The sequence below is a fragment of the Strongyloides ratti genome (genome assembly GCF_001040885.1).
Source record: "Strongyloides ratti genome assembly S_ratti_ED321, chromosome : 2".
NCBI classification, from domain to species: Eukaryota; Metazoa; Nematoda; class Chromadorea; order Rhabditida; family Strongyloididae; genus Strongyloides; species Strongyloides ratti.
In genome coordinates this window covers 12,246,944-12,274,534 of record NC_037308.1, presented here as the reverse complement: position 1 = coordinate 12,274,534, position 27,591 = coordinate 12,246,944, and the positions used below count along the sequence as shown (strand labels likewise).

The window sequence follows — 27,591 nt, the reverse complement described above, 5'->3', positions numbered from 1 at the left end:
TATATTTTTAAACGCGTTTTCTAGTTTTTATAAAAAAAAAAATGAAATTTATATATATAATAATTATATATAAATTTTTTTTTTTTAAATTTTTCTTAAATTTATTTTAAATAATAAAAAAAAAAATTATAATGAAATGAATTTACGAAATAAAAATTTGTTTATAATTTTTTTTAAAAAAAAAATTAATTTAAATTTTTTTATTTTAATAAAAGAAAATTTTATATAAAAAATATTAATATCATAATGTTTGTAACAAATAATTTTCATATTCCATGTTTAGAGAAACCATATGAAAGAAATATATTACTACGTAATACATTAGAAAAACCTATTGCATTTAAAATTAGACAAAGTTGTCAATTATCTTTAAAAATATCATCTACAATAGGTATAATTAATGAAAAATCAACAAAATTAATTAAAATACAGTATGATATTGGATTCAAAAAACTTGTTAATAATGAAGTACCTAAACATTTTGATATTTTTATAAGATCTTATGATACTAACAAGAATAGAATTATTTATAAATGGTTTAAAAATGAAATTTCTCAACCAAATCATCTTGCTCATAGATTTGTAATCACACCAAAATTAGGATATATATCTTCTACATTTGTTTTTGATGTTCCTTGTAAAGCATCTATACTAGAACCTATACTTTTTCCTTGTGATAACAATGAAAATGATAATTGCAAGACAGCCATTCAAATTGATGATGGTACTGAAGTAGCAAACAAAATTATTGAATATCCAAAAGAATTATTATATAATAATAACATTAATAATTTATATCAATATGATTTATATAAAAATGAAAAAAATATATTTGATCAATTTAATGAGACATCTTATATTGTAGAAACTAAGAAAATTACAAGTAATGGAATTCTAAATGCTGCATTTAATTATCTTTTTGGAAATCCAAGAAAAGAAAATGATGATTCAATATACAGTTATGTAAGTTCAAACAAAAGATATGGATTCATTTGCTAACAATGAACCAAATAAATAATGAAAAAATTTTTTTCTAATATTTTGAATTTTATTTTATATACACATATTTTGTTAAAATAGAAAAATAAGTACAAATGATAACATAATAAATTCTATACAATTTTATTATCAAAAATAAAATAATAAAATTGTTATCTGTTAATTTCTTAAAATTTCAGCAAACGTCAGGAAAAAAAAAAATATTCCTTACTATTATGATAAAAATTTTGAATATAATAGTTAGAATATACAAATTTCTTATCTCTGTTGATTTTTCTTTTAAATTTTTTAAACTGAAACAGTTAAAATTATAGTATAAAAAAATATAAACTTTTGAGTAAAATCACTTTGTCACTTTATAGGTTTAATCTTAACTTTTACAATAATTTTTAAAGTAGTATATCAAAACAAAAAAAAAATATTAGATAAAAGTATATAATAAAAAAAAATTTTGAAAAAATTCTAATTGTTAGTTTTATTTAAATATACTATATACAAAATAAATATACAGGCAAAATAAAAATATAACTGTAACCAAATAAAAATAATTACATGTTGCTTTTCAATATTCTAATAACATCACTAAGTTCCAACCTTTTCAATGGCATTTTCTTAATCAAGCCCACGATTATCTCTTCTACGAATCGGGAGAGACGGGAATCAACTTTAAAACAACCATTCATTATCTTTCTTCTACATTGCCCATCATCAGTGGAAGCAAATGGTGATGTACCATGTGTCATTTCATACAGTAACACACCGAGTGCCCAATTATCAACCTTATAAGTATGACCTGTCTCCACAACTAACTCAGGTGCCATATATTCCATTGTTCCACAAAGCGTTGTATTCTTTACACCAGAAACATAACAAGCAGACCATCCAAAATCAGATAGTTTTGCGTGGCCTTCTTTCCACAGTAGAATATTTTCAGGTTTGATATCCCTGTGAATTACTTTATGTTGATGACAAAATTCCACAGCATCAACAACTTGAGAAAATAACTAAAAAAAATAATCAGTTAATTTATCTGAATTTTTTTAAACAAACCTTCAGTGCACAATTTTCCTCTAAGTGGTGTTCTTGTTGAATTTTGTCAAATAACGTCTTCCAATGACAGTATTCAAAGATGAAGAAAAGTTTATCACTAGTTTGCCACCAAGTTTTCATTTTTGCAATGTGGGGATGATCCAAATGACCCTGAAGATCTATTTCATTTGCAACGTGCTTTTCAGCTCCGTTGTCAGTTATCTGTTTTTTAAAAAGAACTTTCATTGCGTAAGGAAAATGGGTATCACGATGGCGAACAAGATATACTGATCCAAAGGCACCTTTTCCAAGTGGTCTACCAACTTCAAAATCATCTTTAGACAACCATCTATACATAAAGAAATACAATTAACTTATGATAAAACTAACTTACATCATCTTTGAATTCTCTCCTTTATCTTTTTCCAAGTCAGTAGGAACATTTTTAGAAATGCCAATCATTTTAAAAAATATTTATGTTGGAAATAAATCTGGTAATCTAATCTTTTTTCTTTTATAGAGGAAAAAGGATGATATTGTGACATATGTACTTTTTTTAGCTTTTTTTAATCAATATCCTTTTTAATTATCAATCACTATATACACTATTTAAAAAAAATCACTTAAAATCAAGGTATTTTGATAAATATTAAATTATCACAAACATTAATAAAATATACCAACTACTTTTTTATAAAAAAAATTACCACAATTATTTTATTCTTTTTAATTGTATTTTAAATTTTTAATAATGACAGTATACCAAACGTTTATTATCTATCTTTTTGAAAGAAATGACTTTTTAATCTTTTGAAAATGGTTGAAAAACATCAAAAAAAATTAAGAATATTATGCTTACATGGTTATCGTCAAAATGAAGTAACTTTTAGAGAAAAAACAGGTGGATTGAGAAAGGCTATAAAAAGTTTAGCAGAATTTGGTATGTTTGCTTTTTTTTATTATTTTATTTTAAAAAATATTTTATTTAAGAGTTTATAACAGGACCTTTAATTCCAAATATTCCTAGTGATAAAGATAGTCAATCTACTGATAATGATGAAAGTACTGTTACAGAACTAGGACCAAGAGCTTGGTGGTTTTCTAAAGTGGAAGAAACATTTTCATCAAGGGATGTTTGTGATGTTGCAATAGGATTTGACAAATCTGTTAAAGAAGTAACCGATTATATAAAAGAGAAAGGGCCTTTCGATGGTTTATTAGGTTTCAGTCAGGGTGCCTCAATGGTACATTTATTAACATCTATGGGATATCAAAAAAAAATCCCTTTAAATTGGAAATTTATTATTATGATGAGTTCATTTAAAAGTTTATCATCTGTTCATCAAAATTTAGTTGAATGTGAGTTAAAAGGTATTCCCAGTTTACAGATATACGGTGAAACTGATCAAGTTGTACATTATGAAAGAAGTGAAGAGTTGTGTAAATTATTCAAGGAACCTGAACCTTGTATTATAAAACATCCTGGTGGTCATTGTGTTCCACCAATGTCATCGGCAAAAGATTCACTAAGAGAATTTTTAAAACAATTTATTTAGATATTACATATAAATTAATAAAAAAAAAGGTCAAAATTAATTGAAACACTCTGCAATATCAAGAGCAAGATTAGTTATTCCGTTATAGCAATCTTGAACATTTGTTAATATAGCAACACATATACCTTTTGGATTATCATTGTTATCATACTTTCGTTTTTTAGTTGTAGTTGGTTTTATTAATAAAATAGAAGAACAACCCACAGCAGCACCCGTGTGATACCAATATCCATTTCTGTAAAAAGTATCTTTAGAATTGTAACATTTTTTAAATGGCACATGAGACCATCCAAGACAATAGAAAAATGGGACAATTTTTTCATGTGTTTTAATATATGGTTTCCATATTTTGTTAATACTATCATTAGATATAACTCTACAATCATTATTACTTTCATCATAATCTTGAAAACATTTTAGTATTGTATTACCAAATTTTGTTAAATCTTCAGATGTTGATAACATTCCACCACCAGCTATTTTATATGAATTATTTACTTCGGGGCAATTCTCAAGTTCATGATACTTATTTCTTCTATAAAATTGTACTCTATTATGTATTATTGTTTTATTATTGTCAATATAACTTGAATTCATTCCTAATTCATTAAACAATTTTTGAACTAGATTTGGAAACTCTTCATCTGATACTTTTTCAATAACACGACTTAATAATGTAAATCCATGAGTAGTATAATTAAACTTTTCCCCTGGTTTAGATAATAATTCATCATCTTTAAATAATTCTAGTGCTTGTGAAACATTATCAAATTCTTTATTTAATAAAAATTCTTCATCCTCCTTCTTATTTTCTTCATTTTTCTATATATTTAGAAAAAAAATTATTAATTAAATATGAAAAATACCTTTGTATAATGTCTTACTCCGGACATATGAGTTAACAAATGTTTACTTGTTATAGATACTTTTTCTCCTTCATAAGTTTTTTCAGGAAAATCTTTTATATATTCCTAGAAAATATTAATAAAATTTATCAAAAAATGTTATCTATTCAATCAAAACATACTCGGATATCTTTATCTATATCAAAGTTTTTTGTATCCATTAATTTTCCAGCAATTATGGCTGTAATGGATTTACTTATGGAAGCGATTCTAAAAACGGATTCATTTGTACAAGGTGTATCTGTTTCAATATTAGAATAACCAAATCCTTTTGAGTATATTGATTTGCCATTTTTTGTAACTGTTATACTAAGACCAGGTATAGCATATTTAACCATATAATGATTTATTAACTTATCACTTTTTGTAACTGGATCATTATCATCTTTTAAATGTTTAAAGACTGGAAGAACAACAGAAGGTAATAAAATTCTTGAAACCTTCATTAAATAAAAATGAATGGGCAATTTAACAGCAAACTTAAATGTATGCGATATTCCATTAATGATTAAAAGTTGATACTGATAAGTAAAAGAACACTAATATTATTATAAAAAATAAAATTATAAAATAACATTCTTTTAATAAGTTATTAATATAGATGAAAAACATCGAAAAAAAAAGGAATTAATCAAAATTAATGTATATACACGATAAAAAATATAAATATTTCAGTTATAATATTTCGCAAAATCTTGGAATGCACTGTTAAATCTATGTTTTGACCAATTTTTTGTTTCTATTAAATTTAACTGAGAGATAAATTCAAGTTTTTGACTCTCATCAGCACCTAAGTTTCTTGTATTAGGTATCGTAGAAAGTGATATTCGAAACTTTTCAAAAAATTGATTTTTATCATATCTAAATACTGAATATAATGCATCACAAACATTGTTACATCGTTTGATACGATAAAGTTTAAATATTATTGTATGTAAAGCAATGTTAAGAAAATATTGCATATGTTCATTTAATTTGCTTTCATATTTTGATCTAAATTCTACTTCATTTGATGGGATTTCTTTAATGTCTCCATAAAATGTATCTAATATATCAACATGACATTCATAATCTGAAAATTCTTCAAATTGCATTGCAGCAATTGCAACTAATATTATTTTGTCAAATTCAGCAAGTGATAAAAGAAATTTTTTGTGCTTATGTAAAAGTTTCTTAATTAATCTATAAAAATCATCTACAACATCAACTAAACTTAAAAATTCTTTGTTATCTGGATTGAAATTATCGATACATATTTTAATAAGTGCTTTTAATGGATTGTAAAACTCCGGCAATTGCATTAATTCATCACCACGTACATCTATGGCAACAGACACAATATACATAAATGGATATTGATGACGTTCTAGGAATAATCTTAATGTTTCAATACTAATTTCTCTAAATAAACTACTACCTTGACGAAGCATAATACGTACTACACGTGTAGCGTTATCTAATTGTTTTATTCCTTCCAATCGTGACATTATTTTTTTCATAGTACTCCATAATTGAAATTCTAAATTTTGTATAGGTATTTTAGTTTCTGGAAATTTAAGAACTATCTCATAAAAATTAATATTTTTTGTTACAGATGTTATTCTATGAAAGTATAAACAAGGATCATTTTCAATCGCTTTCCATGGTTGATCATTAAATTTTCCATAATAACTATTTGGAATAATCTGAGGCACTGCACTTAAATGTTCTAATCTCTTTATTGATGTTTCTAATAGCCTCAAAAAATAGACGAAATTTTGCGGCTCAAAATTCTGTGATATCATTAAAGATAATGCACATAAAATTGTTTGAATATTAATTTCATTTTGATACGCACATGAGGGAGCATTCTCAAAATATAAAGGTAATTGTAAAAATGCTTCTAAACAATTAATATCATATAATTTTCCACGACTAACTAAAATTTCAAAAATTTTGCAACAAACTTGAGAAAATCTTTGATCAGCAATAAATTGCGATATATAAGCTAATGTTAACTGTTGAATTTCTATATTTCCCGAAACCATTTCAATAAATTCTCTTATTAATTCTAATATACTAGCAATCATTTGTGGATGAACATTTTGTACACTACTCATTAATTGTTTTAACATATTTACTACGTAATCATTATTTTCATATTCCATATATCTATATATAAAAGATTAAAAAATTAAAATAAAAAAAAAACTTACTGTACAACATCATAACCTAAAACTGATATCATAAAAATTATAGATTCACTCATTCTCCAATCAGAAGAGTTTTCACGTAACCAATTATAAAATAATTCAAGAGTATTCGTCACACCTACTATATTTGATGTCTCTCCAATAATATTTGTGATGTTATTCCTAAATGTATATAAATCTTCATCATGGTCAGATGTTAATACATCTACTTGATCTTCATCAATCATCATTTTAGAAATAAGAATTTTGTAATATTCTTTTAAAGGACCCGACAATTTTGTTTGTATATTAGTTCTTTCTACAAGATCATTTTCTTCCAATTCATCCATAATTTGAAGAACAGCCTCTGTAATTTCACCCCAAAATGGTAATGTCATATCAGCATAATCTACTCCAAGTTTTGCAATAAAATTTATATACTCAAAATTTTTAAAAGATTCATGATCATTACCCAAATTATCAACTATATCAAAACGCGAAGCTTCTGCTTTCTCAACAAGTAATCTACAAATACTTTTTAATTTCATTGAATCACCCATTTTTGATAGTTCAACAACATAATCAAAATGTGAATCTACAAAAGTATTTATAGCTCCCATACTAATAAAACTATCAAATGATCTCTCAATCACCATCATTAAATCCATAATAAAATCACAAGCAACTTCTAATGTTTCATCAGGAACATTTCTATCAAAAATTAAATTTAAAATAAGTTCAATAAACTTTAAAAATTCAGCATTATCTTGTGGTATTTTTTCGTTTTTAAATATATTAGTTGAATATTCAATTATACGATTGTAATATTTTGAATATACAGGTACCCGCTGAAGAAAAGAGAGAATATAATTAACAAAATCACTTATTTTCTCTGCTAACATTATTTTAAAAGTAGTTCTTCTATTATCACCGACTGGAAGTTGTTTATTAGCCAATTCCTCAAATAAATAATTTAACCCGGTTAAATATAAAAATTCATAATTTTCACCCTCACTTAAAAACCATTCACCAAAATTCCTTATAAAATCTGTATCATAAGGAATAACAAGATAGTAACAACAAAAAGCATTCATAATTGTATTAAATTGTGTTATAACACTAGGATCTTTTGCCAATTGAACATAAGATTTTTTGGAACAAATTAATCCCAACTTCACTACTTGTTCTTTCATTTCACAATCAAAATTAAAAGGATCATTTATCAAACAAAGACGTAACATTTGAAACAGGAAACTTATGTGATGCAAAGTATAAATTGTATTACTATGATTTCCCAAATATTCTTCTATAACTTTAGATGACCATTTAACAAAAAGCGTCTGTAAAATTTTTTTTGAAATAAACACCAATTTTGTAATCAAAAACCCACCTTGTTTTTGAGGCATTCTTCTATGTACTTCCCCGCTAGCATAACACTTTCTCCCTGCCTACCATCAACATATATTTGTAATGCATTCAAAAAATTTTGCTCATTTAATAGTATATCATTAACATTATTTACTTGTTCCATAATTTAACCATATAAAAAAGCTACCTTGTTATAATTACTTTTTTTGATAATACTAATAAATGCTAGAAAACAATAGTAGTTATATAATTATAAGATTTATATATTGGTATAGTGTTTTTCAAAACGACAATATGATCGTTGTAAGATTATAGTCAAAATTATGTTGTAGAAACTCTTTGTAATGAATCGTAACTCTTATGTCGATAAATGTTACTGTAAAATATTTCTTAACTTAAAAAAAATAATTATTTTTTTCTTTTTATTTTTTTGAATGGTCATTATTTTTTTTTACTTTACTTTACTATTACATTTTTTCTTTATGTCTTTTATAAAATAAAAAAAAAACTATTTACGTTAAAGAATATTTCTTGTGATTTTTAATCTTTTAACAACTCGTAAAACTAATTAGTTAATTAACTAATTAATTAATTATTATAATACTTATATATGACCAATTGAAACTTTTAAAATACATATAAATTTGTTCAATTAAAATGACAATATAAAAAAAAAAAACCTTGTAATCTCATTTAGTATCTAATAGATATAAATTTTTCACTTAATAAATTAAGATAAGATTTTATTTATATTTTGTTAAAATAAAATAAAATAATTTTAATTTTGAATGGTCTAATTTTTGTTACATAAATAAATATTTTCAAAAAAAGGATAATTGGATAAATAGATGATGTATAATTAAAAATGATACAAATAGAAAGGAATCCGGATATTTAATTTTTTTTTTTGAGCGAAAATATTTTAATATCTTTTGAAACAAGTCATTAAAAATGACAGAATAAATAAAGTATAAATGTTTTAAATAATTTAAATTTTATAAGGAATATATGACCCTTAATTACTATGGTCTTGTTGCACACATTGAAAAGAAAAATAAATACAAAAAAATAAAAGCGTTATACAATAATTCCTTTTCTGAAAAACTTTCGGGTAGTGCGTAAATTCTAATTGAGTATGATTCATCAATAAGATTCTTAACGTCTTGTTCCGTCTTCAAAGAAAATTCCACCATCGAGAGCGCAATATTTTGGACAGATTCCTTTCTCACCTGGTTCTCCAGCTGGTCCTGGTGGTCCTTGTGGTCCTGGGTTTCCGTCTGGGCCAGCATCTCCTGGTTCACCTGTTTCTCCTTTTGGTCCTGGGGCTCCTGGTGCTCCATCATTTCCTGGTGGTCCTGGAGGTCCTGGTGGTCCTTGTGGTCCTGGCTCTCCTGGTTCACCTGGTTCTCCTGGTACGGCTGGTTCAGAAACAGCTGGAACTCCGGCATCTCCTTTTGGTCCTTGTGGTCCTGGTGGGCCTGGTGGTCCTGGTGGTCCTCTTGGGCCTGGTTCACCATTTGGAGCATCATTTCCTGGTCTTCCTGGAGTACCTGGGGCACCAACATCTCCTGGAGCTCCGATTGGTCCTGGTGGTCCGGGTGGTCCAGTTGGGCATGGTTTACATGGTGGTGGTGTAGTTGGTTCACATGGAGCAACTGGTGGTTTTCCTGGTGTTCCTGGGGTTCCTGGTGCTCCTGGTTTACCTGGTTTACCAGATTTTCCTGGTGGTCCTTGAGGTCCTGGTTGTCCTGGAAGACAACATCCTTCACAAGTAGCGGCAGCTGGAGCATTTTCAACTGGTGCATCATAACCAGAAGCTTGACGTGCGGTTCTGTTTCTAGCAGCGAAATTAATTGTTTTCAAGTAGCTAACTTCATTGTACATATCTTTTGCTGTTCCCTATAATTAGAAAAATAATAAATAAAATGTTATATAATTATTAAACATACTTGGCAGAATCCAATTTCATGTTTCATTTGATGCTTGACGGCATTAACATAGTTATATACCATTGGTAAAGAAAGAGCCACCGAAAGAACTGCAATAACAGAAAATGTGACTGCTGAATAGGCAACGAATCTGTAAGCACGAATTTTGCTGTCTCCTTCCATGATTTGAGATATGAGAATGGAAAGTGAGTGTGTGAATTTGAAGATGAATGGAAAGTTTATATAGTAGTGAAGGAGGATAGGTTACAATAAAGGTTGGCATAGGTAAACAGGTTTTCATTAAGACAGCTGTTCTTCTAAAGGAGTGTCATTCACTTTTTCTAACTCTGTACATCCTATCTGGAGCAAGTGAGCGCAATCCTTATATCCGTCTACTTTTTCTGTAGATAGTAAGAGAAGATATAATGTATTTATATGTATATGTCGTATTTGACAATTACATTTTTGATGGTATAAAAAAAAAGTAACATATCACTGAGCTTTCGCGGAGGCCGTTTTTATAGTGTTTATCATTAATTTTGTTATCCTTTTATTCAAGCTACTAATATTGAATGTTATCTCTCTTCTTCTTTTTGAATATCTCTGTCTTCTTTTATTCACCTTATATAATATTTCTTAATATTAATTAATTTATATGTATATGAGTAAATAAGAAATATCTAATTTTAACTGTACAGTTTAACTTTTTACATTCCAACGTCCAAACAAAATATTTAATAGAAAATTTTTTTTAAAGGATATACCTTTTATTATTTAAAATAATGATCAATTTTATATTATTACAAAATAAAAAAAAAACTTTTCAAATACCAAAACATTTTAAAAAAATTTTTATCACTTTTATAAGATAATATTGAATTAATAAAAGCCAGTTTATTAACTAATAAAATAACAAATTTTGAAAAAAGTTTTAAATTAAGCAAAAAAAAATAATATGACCAGCAACTTTATAAACAAAAATATAATCATGTTTTCAAGTATCTTGATTTATTTAAACAAAAAAAATTATTTTACTATCTCAATTATTTCTATAAAACAAATTTTATATAAACAAATATACTAAACAATATCCTTAAAAGATCTTCTACTTTTGTCTTTAAAAGTGTAGTCAGGTTTATCATCCCATAATCCAAGTTCTCTTTCTCCAGCACGTAACTCATCTTGCTTATTATAATTATGATATGTCATCAAATAATTAATTCTTTTACATAAATCAAACCATCTTTTTGGAGAATTTTGTTGTAATTTTTCTTTATGTAAATTACGATAATGAATTAATTTTATTAATTCATTTGCACGATGTTGACCAGGAAAACCACGAAGCCATGTTGGTGTATGATATTGAAGTTGTGCTGGATGAAGTGAACCATCTCCAAGAAGATCTATATAATCATTTTCTCCAAAACGTGCCTGTTCTTTACTCCAAGGTTCACGAACTTTATATTCTGGCTTATAAACAGGATCTTTACAATTTTCTATTCTCGGCAATGGATCAACACCTTTACGATGGTAACGGTAAACATAACCAGCATCAGTAACTTTATGATTACGTTTATTTCTATCATCAACTATTCTTGGTACTTGACTTCGATCATGGAATGAAGATTCCTGTTTTAAATTAGATAATCTAGGCTTAGATAATAAAGTAATGTTATTTTTTCCATATAGCCGAAACATTTTTATATATAAAATAATATATGTATTTTTAAAAGAATTTTTTCTATCCGTCGGCCGCACCTTATTTTAATTTATACATAAGTATTTTAAATTGACCGCGCCATTTATAACTCATTTGGTGCTTAACTTTTTCTATCAAAATATTTTATTTTTATAATAAAAGTAAAAAATAAGAAAACAATATTTTTATTATCTATCATTATTTATAATTATACATTAATTTAAAGGCATTATTTTCAAAAAGATATATATAAAATAGATAGAATTTAAAATATTAATCATACAATAATAACCTTAAAATTGTTGTTTCTATAATTTATTATACTTCCATCATTTATATCAATTTTAAACAATATATTTAAAGACGTATATATAATATTGTTTAATAGTATTTGTGTTTTCTTTCTTTTTTTTTGTTGTTATATTATAGTTTACATTTAAAGGTTAAAATGCAATTTATTTTGTATAATGTTGTATAAAAAAAATATTACATTAGATAATGGCACTATTTAAATCTTATGTATACTTTTTTTTTGTTGCTGTAACTTTCGTTAATTGTTAGAAATGTTTATTTATGTAGTATTATTACTAAAAATAATAGATTAAAAATGATGCCATCACTTTTGGAAAATGAGATAGATATATGTTAAAATAATATAATTTGCTAGATTTCATCATCTCTTTATCCTTTATTTATCTCTTTCGTTATTCACCATAATCACATATATTCTATCTTTTTACTAAATCTGATTTTTAATTTTAGGTAACAAGTAATTAGTAAAAAAGAAATCCAAATTAATTGAATGTTATTTTTAAAAAAGATTTCTAAAGTTGTTAATTATTTAACGTACAAAAAAGACAAGAAGTCTATTTTAATAAAATTTAACATCAATCACTAAGTTGTAGGCAGGAAAAAAAGATATTTATTTTTAAAAAAGGATTATTTTAAAGCTTCAAAATATGTCAGAAAGTGGGTTTTCGAGTGATATTTCGGAGATATCTGATTTCGTAGATAATCAAACTTTTGACAATAAAACAATTGAAAGTAATGGCAATAAGAGGCATTACATAGATAATGATAAATATCATGGTAGTTGTTGGATGATAATGTTTGTTATCTGTACATATTCTTTATCATCATCTATGTTTTTTCCAATTACAAAATCTTTAATATATCAAAAGGTAGTTTTTATTTTTTTTTTATCACTTATAAAGATAATTTAATGATACTTTAAATAGTATCATAAACTATATTATATGGTTAAGTTTCATCTTTATGATGTCCTAGTTTTATAACATGATAAGAAATATTTAGTAAAAATTAAGTTAATGTATATCATTGATTAAATTATAAAGTAGTTTAAGAAAGTCAATAGATTTTGAAGTATAATATTAAATAAAAAAAATTTTATTGTTCTTTTTAAGGTATGTATACAACAAGGATATACTGAGCTGGAATGTCGAGACAGAAAGGATCTTTCATCGAATTATTTCATTCAAACAGAGACAAACAATATTTTTATGATTGTTGGAGTAATTTTTTCGATCATTGCAATTTTTAGTAGTATTTGTATTGGAAAATTAAGTGATGATGTCTCAAGAAAGTATGCATTAATAGTTCCATTTATTGGATTAATATTTTCTGATCTTATACTTTTATCTATGGCTAATAGAATAGAGGAAAAGAATCAACATTTATTTGCCGTGTCTGAAATAATTTTTTCATTTTTTGGTGGATATATGACTATTTTTGCTTCAGCTTTTTCATATATATCACAAGCTACATGTAATAATTTAAGAAGAAGATCTCAATTTATATCATATCTTGAAGGTGCCATTGGTCTCGGGTCAACTCTTGGTTTTTTTTTTGGTTCTTTTTTTGGATCTTATGAATATACTGATGCATATTTAATGATATTAATAACACATTTTTTTTGTATATTAATGATTTTTCTTGCTAAAGATATGACACCAGAACCAGATGATTTCAATAAAACATCAATACTAAATGAAACACTTGCTGAAAGAATCCAGGACAGATTTACGGTAAGTAATATATTTTAAAAATTGCTATTTTCGACAGTTAATATTCCACATTATTTATAAAAAAAAAAAAAACTCGTTTTTATAGTTAAATCTCACGTATATTTATTGAATAATTTAATTATCCATAAGTTTTACTTTTTATAGGGATGGAGAAGAATATTTTGGGATGAAGATGGTAAACGTAATATTGCTCTTTTTTATACAACATTAGCCTTCTTCTTGTCATTTCTTGCTTTAATGGGATCAAATAGAATTCTTTTTTTCTTTTTAAAAAATAAATTTTATTGGGATGCTGGAGAATATAGTAAATTTAAAATGCCAATGCAATGTACGGCAACATTTTTTGTAAGTTTTATATATCAAAAAATGTTCATTTATTTTTTTTTATTTTTAAATAAAAAAACGTATACTTTTTTTTTTTATAAATATAATAATAATTTAGATATAGTATGAATTTTTTTTTATTAAATATTCATGAAATTAAAATAAAAATATATTTAATAAAACTTTACAAATTTAAAGCGTTAATTTTAACATAATATAAATATAAAATATTTATCTATAATTTTGTGTTATTTTAATAACGGAATCTGATTAAACATTTTTAGAATAACTATGTTACATAAAATAACGAATAGGATAAGATATGATTTATTATTTTAAAGAAATATTTTGTTTAACTAATCATTTTAAATTATATCTTAAACCTGATTATGTGAGTAATATTTTATGTTTTGCAACATAATTTTTACAAACTTTTCTCTTTTAGATAAATATTTTTTGAAATATTTTAATTATATACCGTATAAAAATTAAGACATTTTAATAGTGTTGTTTTATTATTTCTTAATTTATTTTTACTAGTTATCTTTTGTCATTAGTTCATGAACATGATATAGGAGAGATATTTATTTGATGAATAATTTATTACACTTTGATTGATGATATATTTAATGGTAGTTAAAATATTTTGAACAAATTTTAAAGGTGTAATTTTATATAGTTTATATGGTTTTAGGCAATAGTTATATATCCTTTATTAAAAAATAGTGATGTTAAAGATTCTACTTTAGCATTACTTGGGCTTATTGCAAGAGGTTTTGGAAGATTATTAATTGCAATTGCTTGGAATGATTCTGTAATCTATTCTCGTAGGTTTCATAATTTATATTATTGATGGTTAAATTATAGTTGTTGTATTGGAGGCATTTAATAAATTTTCACCATCTGGTATGAGATCAATGATGGCTCAAACAGTTTATACAGCAGAATTGGGACGTGTATTTTCATTAATAAGTGTTGTAGAAGCATTTGGAAATCTTTTGTCTGTTCTTATATTTCATTCATTATATAATTTTACAATTACTTTTATGCCAGAATTATCATTTATTATAATGGCAATTATCTGTGTACCAGCAGTTTTTTTAATAATGTAAGTTAATTAATATTATTTCTATGAAAAAATATTATCAAGAGTATTCTGCTAATTGTCATAGTCTAATTAATTATAATGTTAAATAACATTTACTTTACTTTTTGTTTTTAGATTGGCTGATGAAGCAATTCAAAAGTTAGTGAAGAGAAGGCTTGAAAGGCAAAAATTAATGGAACCAAAACTGATAGTTAAAGTTGAAAAAAATATTGAAATGGATTAATATTTGGCAATTGTACACTTTTTTAAATTCTACTTTTTTTTGAATATAGCTTTAAATTACTTTAGTATTAAAAATTTATTAGATATTTTCTTTTAAAATAAAATTATTTTTACAAATTGTTTGAATACTTTTTAAAGAACTTTGAAAATAAATTAACTTATAACGAAGTTGTAATTAAAATAATTTGTTTAAAAATTAAAGATGTGATATTTAAAAAAAAATTGGTAATTTTTACAATTACAATATCACCATTAAATTGTATATTTTTTTAGCAAGATAATATTTCCGTTTTACATTAATTCTTTTTTTAAGTATCATTTAAAAAAATATTATTCATCATAAGGTATATCTTAGTAGCATCTACAAGCTTTGGCAATTAAATTAGTAATATTTTTAAATTTTAATGTACCAAGGTCATCAGTTGCATATAAAACTCTAATAGTTTCATATTCTGAAGCATAACAACAGCTTTTATGTTCAGAGTCTTCTGAATATCTAATAAAATTTGAATTAGTAGTAGAATAATCATTTTTAATACAACTTCCAATACAACTTTTAATATTTAAGATACTTGGAGATATAATAAAGTTCCATGGATGTTGAGAGACATCAATTTTAAAATTTTTTAAACAACATGAACCATCATTTAATGTTCCATCGCATGTTTTATACTCTGATCTGACATTTCTTCTATTGTATCTTGAAAAAATTTTATAAGTTATATAAGGTTTTTGATTATTTAATTCTAATGTTATTTCTTCTGATGGTATTAAATAATTATCCTGATTATAATTATATGATGTGGCTAGTATTTCTAAATCTAACTTTCTATCATCAGAAATTAAATTATTTATTTTATCATTATAAATTGATATATCAATTTTATTTGTCTGTACCATTTCATCAAATGAAAATTTTCTATTACCAATAGTCTCTCTATGTGTTCCATTATTTAAAATATGTAAAATTTTAATATCTATGATATCGTACTCATGATTTATTGTTACAGAAGGAATAACTAATTCTACCTTTTCAATATTTTTACCATAATCTGATGTTGGCATAATAAACTGAACTATTTTTTGAATAATATTTCCAACTATTAAACTTGTACCACTATAAAATTTATCTTCTAACAGTACATTCTTTTCATCAAAATTAAAATTTTCATCAGTTATATGAAAATGACTTCTAGTAATATTTGGCAAAACTTGTAAGTCTAATTCGTAAAGTAATTTTTTAAAAATATCTTCTGCTAAAAATTTCCTAATATTCTCGTTTATAGTATGACTACACTTCAAATGATATAATAAACATTAATTATTAAAAATAATAAAATTTACTTTAACATTGTCATTGAAAAGAAGAAAAACAATAAAAAAGTTGAAACTAAAAGTTTTCACCATGTTTTAGAATTTTAAAAAATTATTTAATTGATAAAAATTTGGAAGTTTATTTGTTTTATAATTTTCATTTAATTCCTAGTAGTATAAGGGTGGAGCTTTTGAAAGAGTACTGAATCTGCATTAATATTATAATGAGATATTGCAAAGTAATATTGTAGAAAAAAAATGAATTTGTTTAATTGAGATGATATTAACAAAATAATATAGTTTAAAAAATGTTGCCATTTAATTTTGTAAGTAGAAAAATTTTTCTCTTATAAGTATGCAAGTTTATTTTAATGACTTTTATAGTAAAAGAACTTCATAAACTTTTTTTAAATCTGAAATTTTTATGGGTCAACAATATATTATATAAACTCTTTTTTTCCAAAGTAATTTTTAATCACACTTTACTTTATCTTACTTTTTTCCTATTAAAATATTTTTGAAAAGTATATATAATCTATCATTTTATTAAAATTAATAATTTAATTTTTATCAAAGCTAAAAAATTATCATAATTAAAAACAAGACATTAAAATTGAATAAAAATTTTATTTATTCAAATTTCGCATATATAGTACAAGGATTAAAAAGATTAAAGAGATAGAAAAAAATTAAATACAATATTATTTTTTCAATTAATTAACAAGTACTTCTTGTTGTTGTTGTTGTTCTTCTTCAATTTGATGTGTAGATTTACCTGTTGTCAAAATAGCAACGTCAATTTTTCCAGTTGCTGGATCTACAGCCGATTGTTTCAAAGCTTCACGATATAATGAATATGCTGATTGTACATCATCAACAGTAACAAGAGAAGAAAGGCGCATCTTAGCATGTGCCTCAGAAAGGCGAATAAGAGATTCTAATTGACGTGGATATGCAGTTATTTGTCCGACAGAACTTCCCACTTTACGCATAGCTATGTATTTATCAGTAAGTGCTTCACATGCTTCATCTGTTAATTTAGGGTAAACATTTTCTTTAGCATAACTTATATAATCTCGAAGGAGACTTGTATGTATTATTTCCTGTTCCTCAATTTGTTCGGTAACTTCTTCACTAGTTCCACCATAAAGGTTAACTAAATGTTGGGCAAGTTTTTTGTCAAAGTCTTCACTTTGTGGGTCAACCATCAAAAATATAAGATCAAATCTGGACAACAAAGTTGCTGGAAGTTTAATATTTTCAACAATTGTTTTACCTAAATTCCACTTAGAATCAATAGGGTTAGCTGCAGCTAGTATCGAAGTACGAGCATTCAGTTGACATATAATTCCAGCCTTGGCAATTGACAAAGTTTGTTGTTCCATTACTTCATGCAAAATTGATCTTGTGGCGTCAGACATTTTATCAAATTCATCAATACAACAAACTCCATTATCAGCTAAAACAAGAGCACCTGTTTGAAGTACAACAGATTTTGTATCTGGATCATGTGCTACACTAGCTGTCAAACCAACAGCAGAAGATCCTTTTCCTGATGTATATTGAGATCTTGGCATTAAATTAAAAATATATTGAAGCATTTGAGATTTAGCAACACCTGGATCACCACACAAAAGCATATTAATTTCAGATCGGTATTTTGTTTTCTCTCCATAATCTTTTACTTTTTTTGTACCACCAAAAAGTAAGCATATAACACCCCTTTTAACTTCCTCATGACCAAAGATTGATGGAGCAATGGATCTAATCAAAATATTTTCAATATCAGGTTTTTTTGATAACTCAATTATCTCATTAATTCTTTGCTCTGTCAAATGACAACCATCATCTTCTTGATGAAGTCTACCAGCAGAAACTTTTCTAAAATGTAATACATCAATATTTGTACGAAATACAGCTTTGACAGCTCGCATTATTGGATTGACTTTAATTGGATTTACACGATAAATTCCAGTTACAGCAACTCTGTCTCCAGGTTGAACTGATTCAACAAGATTTCCATGCACAAATAATGTTACAGTATATGGAGTTTGTCCAGGTGGCATTTCACTAGGTGATTCCTGAAGTTTAATAATTTGTTTATCAACAAAGAATGAGCGATTGTGAATAAGTCGAAGATTGCCAATACCTTTACAATTAGCACAAACATTTGGTTCTTCAATACGACCACGGTCAACATCAACTTCCACTCCATGAAGACACACATTACATTCAAAGTAACCAGATTTCATTTCTGGAATTAAAGGTGATGTTCGAACAACCATTCCATTAATTGTTATTAAACGATCAACATCTGAAGGTTCAAGATCTCTCATATTTTTTGTCTTCTCAGCATTAAATACCCTAAATTCAATTGGATCATGAAGTCGTCTTTCATATTTCTCTTCAAACATTTGATTTGCAACAACATCCATGTACGGTATAGTCTCAGATGGATAGGCAATAATCATTCTATACAAGTTTTCAGAAACTGATTTAACATGTTCCAAATTAAGATTTAAATACGGTACCTCAGAATGATTAATTTCATCTATTCTGGACATGTAATAAGGAACATTAAGATCAATCTCTTCCATATTCATTGAACTAAATTGTAACATATTCTCATCATCATCAACACATTGAGCTTTGAAAGTTTCAAGAAAATTCCGGAAAAACGTAATAAAAGTATTCATCTCAATTGAAGTACCCCAAATAAACTTTTGCTCCATATTGGGTAACATATCACTAGTCATAACTGTTGATTCTTGTCCCTCTTCTTCTCTTCTAACAATATGGAAACGTTGATGAGAAATATTTGAAGGAATATCAGTACGACGTGGATTATTAAAAGCACGGCCAGATGAAACTAATGAATCCTGATTTGAGGACATTTCTTGTGTATCCATTCTTGTTGTTGGAGCATTTGTATGAAGCATCGCAGAATGAGAGGAAAATTGATCTTAAAAAAATAGAATATTTAATAATGATTTTGAAAAAACATACTTTCACTTTCAGGTTCATCTCCAAAGTTTCCACGGCTACTCATTTTTTATTAATATATTTCAAGTAAATTAACTAAAAAGAAAAATTTATTAGTAAAATTACAAAAAAAAAACAATTATTTTAAACTAATACTATAAACAGTATAGTAGCAAAATATTAATTTAATATTTCAAAACAAAGTACAAAAGAATTCTTAATTTAAAAACGAAAGAAAATCTAAAAGTATGACTTTACTAGCAATGTACAAATATGTCGTACACTCTTACAAACAATTGCAAAATCGCGCTTTTTAACACAAAAATCGTGTTGAGATATAACAATGTTTTAATAATCTCAGAAGACACATTAATTTACTCAGAAATAGTATTACTACATCTTAGATTTTGATGTAAAATCTAATTTTACTTTTATTTATATTAGGAGTATTTAAGAATATTTAAATGTAGGTAAAAAGTTACATATAAACGTATATTTTGTATAAAAAAATATTAAATGGTAGAATTCAAAAAAAATTTCTATTTTAAAAAAGTAAACATTGTATTAAACATTAACATACAATATTTAAACTATTTTTTTTCTACAAAAATGAATATCAGTTGTCAGTAAAGTATTTCCCTTTATACAAGAATACATTTATGAAAAATTAGATGCAATGACAAATAAAAAAAAATTAAAGTAATTAATGTTAAGTTTTTTTATTAAATTCTTTTTTAAAATCTTTATATTTATATTATAATCTGAATTTATTTCTGGATCCATAATATTGTGTGCTCCAAGATCTTTATCATGTTTCTGTAAATCAAATTTTTAATATTTACCTTCTTAAAAAGTTATAAGCTTTCTATTTTTTTATCAATAACCCTTCTAAAACTTTCCAGTCAATAATAAAACATAAAGAATTATTTTTCCTATTCACATGATTATTGTTATTATAATTAAAAGCATTATGTTTAACTATCCTTATTTAAAAGTTTTCTTATCATTTCATGTATTCCTTAAATTTTAATGATAACCTTTGATGTTTTTTATTTTCTTAAATAACATTTACATAATAAAATTATTTCATAAAATTTTAATTTCTATGGTATTTGATTTCAATTTTTTTTAATGTATTAATAACTTTTATCCAGTTTAAGATTAATTTTTTACTTATGTATGTGTAAAAGATCACTTAAATATAATTAATTTAAAAAAAAAATACATTTGTCATAGTCAGCGCAATTTTTTCACCAAAAAAATTCTTTAAATGTTTAAAAATTAAAAAAAAATATATATTTACTAGCACAACAATTATCTACATTATATAAAAATTTATTTTATTAAATTTGATATAATTAATAAAGTTTTTAATAAACAATTAATCACATTTTATTATTATATTAAAAAGGTAACAAAATAATGTACACTTCTCCAATAAAACAAACATTAAGAAGAAAAGTATAATGTAAAAATAATAAATACCTCTAAATGAATTATAATCCTTTTTATTATGGTTCTGGTATTCTTGCTGGAAATAAAGAAGTAACTATTTCAAAACCAAATACATTTGTAAAACTTCTTCCATTAGTAGATTATTTTTTTGTTACTTGTCCTGAATTTGGAGCAAAAGAAGGTTTTGAAAAGGAACGTATTTTATTTTTCTATCCAACTGGAGAAGATATAAAAAAACAAGTAAGTATTTTGAAGGCGTTTTATCTAGTTGAAAAAAGTCCTTTTAATTAATAAATTTAATTATTTATATATTCAATAGATTGATGTAACAGGATACAGTGATGCTGTTTATAACTTTACTGATAATTTTCTTTCAAAATCTAAATTGTTAGAAAAAAATGAGTTTGAACATCGATATATAACAACAGACAAGTATGCACAAATTATGATTCGTGTAGAAAATGGTCGTTTTACTATTGGATTATCATTAAAAAAGTAATATTTTATTTTATAATTATTTTAAATTTATTTATTTAAGGAAAGAATGCAAAGAATCCGATTACATGATTCATTTAAAAACAATAAAAATTCAACTGGTAAATTCTTATCTATTATTTAAATTGTTTAACGGAACGATCACAGGATACTTAGATAAAGATAAAGAATTATGTAAAAGTATTTTAAATAATTTTTTTTTGGAATATCTTGATGTAATGAAATTTAATACTATGCCATTGATTGATCTTTTTAATGGTGTTGATTTGTTACCACTAAAACCACCTATTTTATTAATGGTTGAAAGATTTGTAGCTCATTTGATTGATCATTTTCCAGAAATTGAAAAAATTATGATGTTATATCAGGATAGATTAGTTTGGCATTCTGTACCAAAACAAGATTTACTTATATTATTTACATATGTTACCAAAAGTTTATTATCTACATCAACTATTAATGAATTACAACCAGAATCCTTTAATAGCCGAAGGTTATCTTTGACGTTTGGTAGTGGAAAATTTATAGCTGGAATACCAGAAAATGGTGAAGAGTGTAGAAAAGTTTTTCTAACAAATACTCAATCATTAAATGATGTTGAATCTTTTAAAATGGTTGTTTTTAGATGCCTTAATGCTACAATATGTCTTTTTATGAAAAAAGAACCAACACTTGATAGTTTAACTCCAATAGGGAAATATTTTGATTGTCATCTTCCATCTGTAGCATCTGATTTAGGGGAGAATGTCATTATATCAATAAAGCCTTTGATGCAAGATGTACCAATACATTATATTTATCATAATCCACTAACACTTTCTTTATCAACGAGTTTTGTTCCATCAACAGATTTGTCTTCATCACGTCCAAATATAACAAAACATGTTTTGAAATTAACACTCGAGACATATGATCATTTTATCAATGAAAAAGATCCTTATGGTCATATTCAAGTTAAATCAAATGATGATTGGTTTATTTATTTTAAAAAATTTAACTATCGTCTAGTTATATTATTTTATTATGATCCTAATAATACATCAAATGACAACACAGAATATTTTAATAGGATCTTAAAAAAATACATGGAAAATATTTTGTTAGCTTAAAACATTGTAGAAATTTTTTTTTTTGATAAAAATAATTAGATAACATTTCGTTTATTTTTAATTCGTTGTTTATGATATTTATTTAATTCTTAATCAAAAATAATTTTTTATTAGTTTATTAAAATAGAAAAGAGCATATAAACAAGATGTATGTTGAAAAAATGGCTGTAACATATTGAAAATAATAAAAAGAAATTATATAAGAAACCTTTAAAAACAATATACTAAGATCTCATTAAAAAAATCTTTACTATGAAATTTTTTATTAAAAAAATAAGACGATTAAAGTTTATAAATAAATTTAAAAAATAATAAAAAAAGATTTTAAATAACGATAACTTAGATTGTATATGATATAAAAAAGTACAAATAAACTTTTTGAAGGACAAAAAAAAGTAAATTAAAATTATTGCATTCAAAAGATAGAAATTTTTTTGTACCCAGAATCATGAAAAAAATTACATACAACATTTCTAGCTATGGTAGTAATAATTATAATGATAAGACAAGCTTTAAAAAAGTAGCTGACAAGACAAAAAAGTTTGGAACACATGATACTAAAAACTTTAAAACAAATCTAAATTTTGAACATAATTATAATAGAACAAATAAAGTAGAAAATCTAAAAATATTTCCCAAAAATAATAATTTTAGAAATTCTAAATTTAGGATTAAAAATAAATTCATCTTTGTACTATAAAACTTATTTATTTTTAAAGCTATTTATGGACTGAAAGAAAAACCATTCATAGTCCATTAAAATGTAGAATTACTCTAAAAAAGAGGATTATGAAAGAATTACAATATGAAAAAAAAAGAAACAGCAAGATAAAGTTAGAAAAATTCTTACTAGTTATTTCTCTATGTACAATGTGAGAAATAAAAGTGACGATTTATTCCTATAGATTTTAAAAATGTAAAATTTCATTGGATTCCTGAGATTCAATATAAACAAAGATAAGATCAACAAAAATATGATCCTACAAAAATTGAAAAGTACCTAAAAAAATTTTTTTAGGTATTTTTAAAATTTAATTACCTGTAAAATAAAATAAAATAAAATAAATAAATATTAAAGTTATTTATTATAATAAACATCATTTCTTATGTTATATAACTAAGAATGATGTTCTAGTTGGTTGATTAATAAATAATGGATGTTGGAGGACATCACTTGTTGATGGTTGTTGGATTATGGAAAATTTTTGTTGCTGAACTCCATTTAATGGTTGTGATTGTTGTTGTAACATAGAAATAGGTTTATTATTTAATTGTTGTGTTTCTATATGATCAATTGTACATTTACAATCATGCATAAAAATATTTCCAAAATCTTCACATTTATCACACCACTTTAAATTAAAAATATCTTTACATGAATTTGAAACAATATCCCATACACAACCTTTTTGTTCATACTTTTCTGATCCAGGCCTTATTTGATTAGCTTTAACAGCAGCTTCCATAGCTTCTTGAGCATGTTTAATCATATCTAAATTTCCATTTGGTGATGGTGTTGAAAATTGAATAGCTGTTGTTGATACTACAGTTGATGGTGATGATAATTGTGGAAAATTAAATTGTTGAATTCCATGTAAACCAACAATTTGTGGTGATTCATTTTTAATAGGTCCACTAGAAGAGGGTGTTGGTTGAGCAGGTAATCCAGATATTGATTTTACATTCATATTATTAAAATTATTACTATATGATCCTTGATTTTGAAGATTTGGCATATTTTGTGGGAAAATAAAATTACCTATTCCTTGACTTGAAGATGGTGGTAGCAATTGCTGAACTGCACCAATAGCTTGTCGTAATGGAGTTTGAGTAGTTTGCATTACAGTAAACTTTGGAGAGTGTGTTTGTAAAACAACATTTTCTTTTTTTTCACTTTCATATTTTGATATTTTTGATGTTTCTTGAACAATTATTGGAACTGGGACACGAATTTGTTTTTCAGTATGTATCTCTTCAGTATCATTAGAATCCATAATGGCATCATTTTTTTTATTATCAGTAACATCATCAATTATATTTGCCTGTATTAAATCATTTTCTTTATATTGATATGATTTTGGAGACATTGTTGTTCTTCGGAGAATTTTTTTTAAACTTTCTTCTTTTAGAGCATCATTAACAGTTATTGGTGAAAGAAGATTATCTTTTTGTTTTGAAGTCCCTCCTTCAGTTGAAATATAACTAGTTGAGCCTCTTGTAGGAATTGGCAATTCTTTTGTCAATCGTGAAGGCTGTCCATCAATGGAAAATGATTTAATTGGTGCTAAATTAAAAGATTAAAAAATCAAGATTTTATTATTTTAATATTTAAAAATAACTTGTTTTATATAATTACTTTTTAATTATCTATTGTAAATATAGTTAAAAAAAAATAAATTTACCTCCATGTTGAATGATTCTATATTCGTTTTTATAACGAACATCTCTTGGAATACCTTTAGAAACTCCACTTCTTTGAAGTGGACTAAAATTAACCATTCTCATTCTAGTAGGATAATGAATTGTTCCCTGATATTCATCTTGAAGAATGGTATTATCTTGAGATTTTATTAGATGAATAAGAATAAAAAATATATAAAAAATATTAAATATGAAAGAAAATGATAGCATAATAATAAAAATTACTTAGTAATTAAAGAAATAAAAAATTGGTATAATTACCAAAACTGTAACAGGTATTTTAATTATTCTTTTAATCTTAATGTATTTCTATAGAATGATGTCAATAGAATTGTATATTAATATCTAAATAAACTAAAGACATATAAAGGAATTGAACAATAAAAGTTTATATAAATGAATTGATATAAATTTATTGAATGAAATAAATAGTTAGATAAAATAAATTTATACTAAATAAAAAATTTTTTACTTAAATTATACTATTTAATATAATTGTAGAAAAAAAAAGAATATTATCAAAAATTAAAAGAAAAAAATTAAATCAAATAAGAAAAGCTAGTAAAATGATTAATAGAAATAAAATAATTATATATTGTTTTACATATTTTTTTTTCTTTTATTTAAGAAATAAAAATAAAAAGTATCAGACTAGACAGAGATTACTTAACTAGTTAATAATTAAGATAAAATCATCTGTTAAATACTAAAAAGCGTGAATTTTGCTTCAAATTATTTATTTATTTATATTTTACATTATTAATGGATATTTTTAACTTAATACAAAATATGTAACCTTGATAAATTACTACAAACTATTTTTATAAGCATTAATTGATTATGATAATAAAATATCATATAATTGTTGGTAAGGATAAAATAGAAATATTCAGGTAAATTTATAAAATTAAATAAATTTATTGTATCATGATTAGGTTAAAATTTTAAATAGAAATTTGTTATTACAATTTATTTAGGTCAATCAAATATAAATCTCTTTTTAATATAAAAGAATATTTAAGCCATCTTTTATTCAAAAAAAAATATTAAATATTAAAATTATAAAATAATATTTTTTGTTAAATAAATTTTTTTAATTTGTATATTTTAGTTTTTATTTTTTTTTAACAATTTTTTTTGTATGTTGGAAGTGTTCATTTTGTTTTCAATATTATTTTTTACTCTTTCTTTATGTATTCAAGAACCACGAATGCCAAAAAATCGTATAAATAAAAAATCTTTATCAACATATAATTTTAATGATGATAAAAAAGTTTCAATTGTTGAGTATAATAAAAAATTGGTTTTAGAAAACAAAAAAAATTTATCTGAAATAGCAACATATAAACAAAATGATAAAAATGATTTGTATAATTATCCTTTAAATTTAAATAATAAGAATAATTATAAAAAACAAAATATTCTTTCAATAAAATTAACTAATGAAAATTATTTATGTCTGGATAAGACACAAAGTATTGAAAAATCATTTCCAGAAATAAGTAATAAATTAGATGAAGAAAAAAAAATAGTTTCTAATCAGGTAATAAAATGTCCAAGAAGAAAAAACAAAAAGTCTAACTATACAAAAGATGAAAAAACATCTAAAGGATCATGTAATAGTATAACTTATGAGATGATTTCTACAAATAAATTGGAAAATTTATTTAAAAAATTTAATAATTCTTCAAAAGAAAATTTAAATGAAATTAAAGATAATCAAAAGATTTCTACAAATAATGATTACCAATTTAGAGAAAAACCTCCTCCAGAAACGAAAGACAATGAATCTTCATTAATTTTACTAAAACCAAGTGTGAATTTTGAAAGGCAGATAGGAAAAAATGAAACAACCAAAGTAATTCAACCAGATATAATTAAAAGAACAAAAAAAGAACAAAAAATGGTAGAAGGAACATGGTATAATAAGATTCTTGATGAAAATACATTAGATGATGTTCCATCTGATTGGGATGAAAATAGAAGACCAAAAAGGAAAAAAAAACCAACTAAAAATTTTGCAATGGAGTATGATAGTTTAATAATATAGATGTTTCATTTGTTCATTATTTAATTTTAACACAATATAATGCCAAAATAAAAATACAACAATTTTTATAATAAAATTACTTTTATTTTAGATCTCTTTTAGAGTCACTGACGTATTGAATTTAAAAAAATAAGTTAAATGAAATATTTTAAAAGTTTTTAGAAATTTAATTAAATTTATAGTAATTTGAACAATTGATAGTTGATAAACGGTAAAAAAAAGTTTTAGAAAAAATTTTTTTATTATATTCAAATCTAAAAAAAAAATTTTTACATAAATAATTAAAATTATCATATAAATAAATAAAAAATAAAATTAAGAAAATTAGTAGTATATTTTTCAATAAAATTTTTATTAAAAAAAAATTCTAAAATCAGATATCTAGAAAATTTTCAACCATGTTTTATATCT

At 24.4% G+C, this 27,591-nt stretch overlaps 14 protein-coding genes across 14 annotated transcripts; 6 read left to right on the top strand and 8 right to left on the bottom strand.

Annotated features, from left to right (window-relative positions):
* Positions 1-246: 246 nt before the first annotated feature.
* SRAE_2000391900 (PapD-like domain-containing protein) lies at positions 247-999 on the top strand (the record flags this gene model as incomplete). Its single annotated transcript, XM_024642727.1, has 1 exon — positions 247-999. The coding sequence occupies one exon, from the start codon at positions 247-249 to the stop codon at positions 997-999; it is 753 nt and encodes a 250-aa protein (XP_024508469.1).
* Positions 1,000-1,547: 548 nt separating this feature from the next.
* SRAE_2000391800 (Protein kinase domain and Serine/threonine-/dual specificity protein kinase, catalytic domain and Protein kinase-like domain-containing protein) lies at positions 1,548-2,490 on the bottom strand (the record flags this gene model as incomplete). The annotated part of the gene is made up of 3 exons (XM_024642726.1): positions 1,548-2,003; positions 2,050-2,377; positions 2,423-2,490. 3 exons carry the CDS (start codon positions 2,488-2,490, stop codon positions 1,548-1,550), a joined length of 852 nt encoding a protein of 283 aa, XP_024508468.1.
* Positions 2,491-2,844: 354 nt separating this feature from the next.
* On the top strand, positions 2,845-3,584 carry SRAE_2000391700 (UPF0483 protein CG5412; the record flags this gene model as incomplete). The annotated part of the gene is made up of 2 exons (XM_024642725.1): positions 2,845-2,968; positions 3,019-3,584. The coding sequence occupies 2 exons, from the start codon at positions 2,845-2,847 to the stop codon at positions 3,582-3,584; spliced, it is 690 nt and encodes a 229-aa protein (XP_024508467.1).
* Positions 3,585-3,620: 36 nt separating this feature from the next.
* On the bottom strand, positions 3,621-4,935 carry SRAE_2000391600 (Serine beta-lactamase-like protein LACTB, mitochondrial; the record flags this gene model as incomplete). Its single annotated transcript, XM_024642724.1, has 3 exons — positions 3,621-4,406; positions 4,451-4,555; positions 4,612-4,935. The coding sequence occupies 3 exons, from the start codon at positions 4,933-4,935 to the stop codon at positions 3,621-3,623; spliced, it is 1,215 nt and encodes a 404-aa protein (XP_024508466.1).
* Positions 4,936-5,160: 225 nt separating this feature from the next.
* On the bottom strand, positions 5,161-8,191 carry SRAE_2000391500 (Armadillo-type fold domain-containing protein; the record flags this gene model as incomplete). The annotated part of the gene is made up of 5 exons (XM_024642723.1): positions 5,161-6,640; positions 6,685-7,406; positions 7,478-7,508; positions 7,561-8,000; positions 8,051-8,191. 5 exons carry the CDS (start codon positions 8,189-8,191, stop codon positions 5,161-5,163), a joined length of 2,814 nt encoding a protein of 937 aa, XP_024508465.1.
* Positions 8,192-9,183: 992 nt separating this feature from the next.
* On the bottom strand, positions 9,184-10,139 carry SRAE_2000391400 (Collagen alpha-5(IV) chain; the record flags this gene model as incomplete). The annotated part of the gene is made up of 2 exons (XM_024642722.1): positions 9,184-9,927; positions 9,978-10,139. 2 exons carry the CDS (start codon positions 10,137-10,139, stop codon positions 9,184-9,186), a joined length of 906 nt encoding a protein of 301 aa, XP_024508464.1.
* An 897-nt stretch (positions 10,140-11,036) lies between these two features.
* On the bottom strand, positions 11,037-11,654 carry SRAE_2000391300 (39S ribosomal protein L51, mitochondrial; the record flags this gene model as incomplete). Its single annotated transcript, XM_024642721.1, has 1 exon — positions 11,037-11,654. The coding sequence occupies one exon, from the start codon at positions 11,652-11,654 to the stop codon at positions 11,037-11,039; it is 618 nt and encodes a 205-aa protein (XP_024508463.1).
* Positions 11,655-12,614: 960 nt separating this feature from the next.
* On the top strand, positions 12,615-15,355 carry SRAE_2000391200 (Major facilitator superfamily domain, general substrate transporter-containing protein; the record flags this gene model as incomplete). The annotated part of the gene is made up of 8 exons (XM_024642720.1): positions 12,615-12,624; positions 12,667-12,836; positions 13,080-13,440; positions 13,486-13,700; positions 13,845-14,045; positions 14,719-14,851; positions 14,892-15,132; positions 15,247-15,355. The coding sequence occupies 8 exons, from the start codon at positions 12,615-12,617 to the stop codon at positions 15,353-15,355; spliced, it is 1,440 nt and encodes a 479-aa protein (XP_024508462.1).
* Positions 15,356-15,705: 350 nt separating this feature from the next.
* SRAE_2000391100 (Transforming growth factor-beta, C-terminal domain-containing protein) lies at positions 15,706-16,761 on the bottom strand (the record flags this gene model as incomplete). Its single annotated transcript, XM_024642718.1, has 2 exons — positions 15,706-16,650; positions 16,699-16,761. 2 exons carry the CDS (start codon positions 16,759-16,761, stop codon positions 15,706-15,708), a joined length of 1,008 nt encoding a protein of 335 aa, XP_024508461.1.
* A 620-nt stretch (positions 16,762-17,381) lies between these two features.
* Positions 17,382-19,717, bottom strand: SRAE_2000391000 (DNA replication licensing factor MCM4; the record flags this gene model as incomplete). Its single annotated transcript, XM_024642717.1, has 2 exons — positions 17,382-19,630; positions 19,675-19,717. The coding sequence occupies 2 exons, from the start codon at positions 19,715-19,717 to the stop codon at positions 17,382-17,384; spliced, it is 2,292 nt and encodes a 763-aa protein (XP_024508460.1).
* Positions 19,718-21,141: 1,424 nt separating this feature from the next.
* On the top strand, positions 21,142-21,756 carry SRAE_2000390900 (Ccz1 ortholog; the record flags this gene model as incomplete). Its single annotated transcript, XM_024642716.1, has 4 exons — positions 21,142-21,345; positions 21,425-21,600; positions 21,644-21,701; positions 21,748-21,756. 4 exons carry the CDS (start codon positions 21,142-21,144, stop codon positions 21,754-21,756), a joined length of 447 nt encoding a protein of 148 aa, XP_024508459.1.
* A 77-nt stretch (positions 21,757-21,833) lies between these two features.
* SRAE_2000390800 (Ccz1 ortholog) lies at positions 21,834-22,709 on the top strand (the record flags this gene model as incomplete). The annotated part of the gene is made up of 1 exon (XM_024642715.1): positions 21,834-22,709. One exon carries the CDS (start codon positions 21,834-21,836, stop codon positions 22,707-22,709), a length of 876 nt encoding a protein of 291 aa, XP_024508458.1.
* A 1,109-nt stretch (positions 22,710-23,818) lies between these two features.
* On the bottom strand, positions 23,819-25,214 carry SRAE_2000390700 (Hypothetical protein; the record flags this gene model as incomplete). The annotated part of the gene is made up of 2 exons (XM_024642714.1): positions 23,819-24,993; positions 25,112-25,214. 2 exons carry the CDS (start codon positions 25,212-25,214, stop codon positions 23,819-23,821), a joined length of 1,278 nt encoding a protein of 425 aa, XP_024508457.1.
* Positions 25,215-26,340: 1,126 nt separating this feature from the next.
* Positions 26,341-27,180, top strand: SRAE_2000390600 (Hypothetical protein; the record flags this gene model as incomplete). The annotated part of the gene is made up of 1 exon (XM_024642713.1): positions 26,341-27,180. One exon carries the CDS (start codon positions 26,341-26,343, stop codon positions 27,178-27,180), a length of 840 nt encoding a protein of 279 aa, XP_024508456.1.
* Between the last annotated feature and the right edge of the window lie 411 nt (positions 27,181-27,591).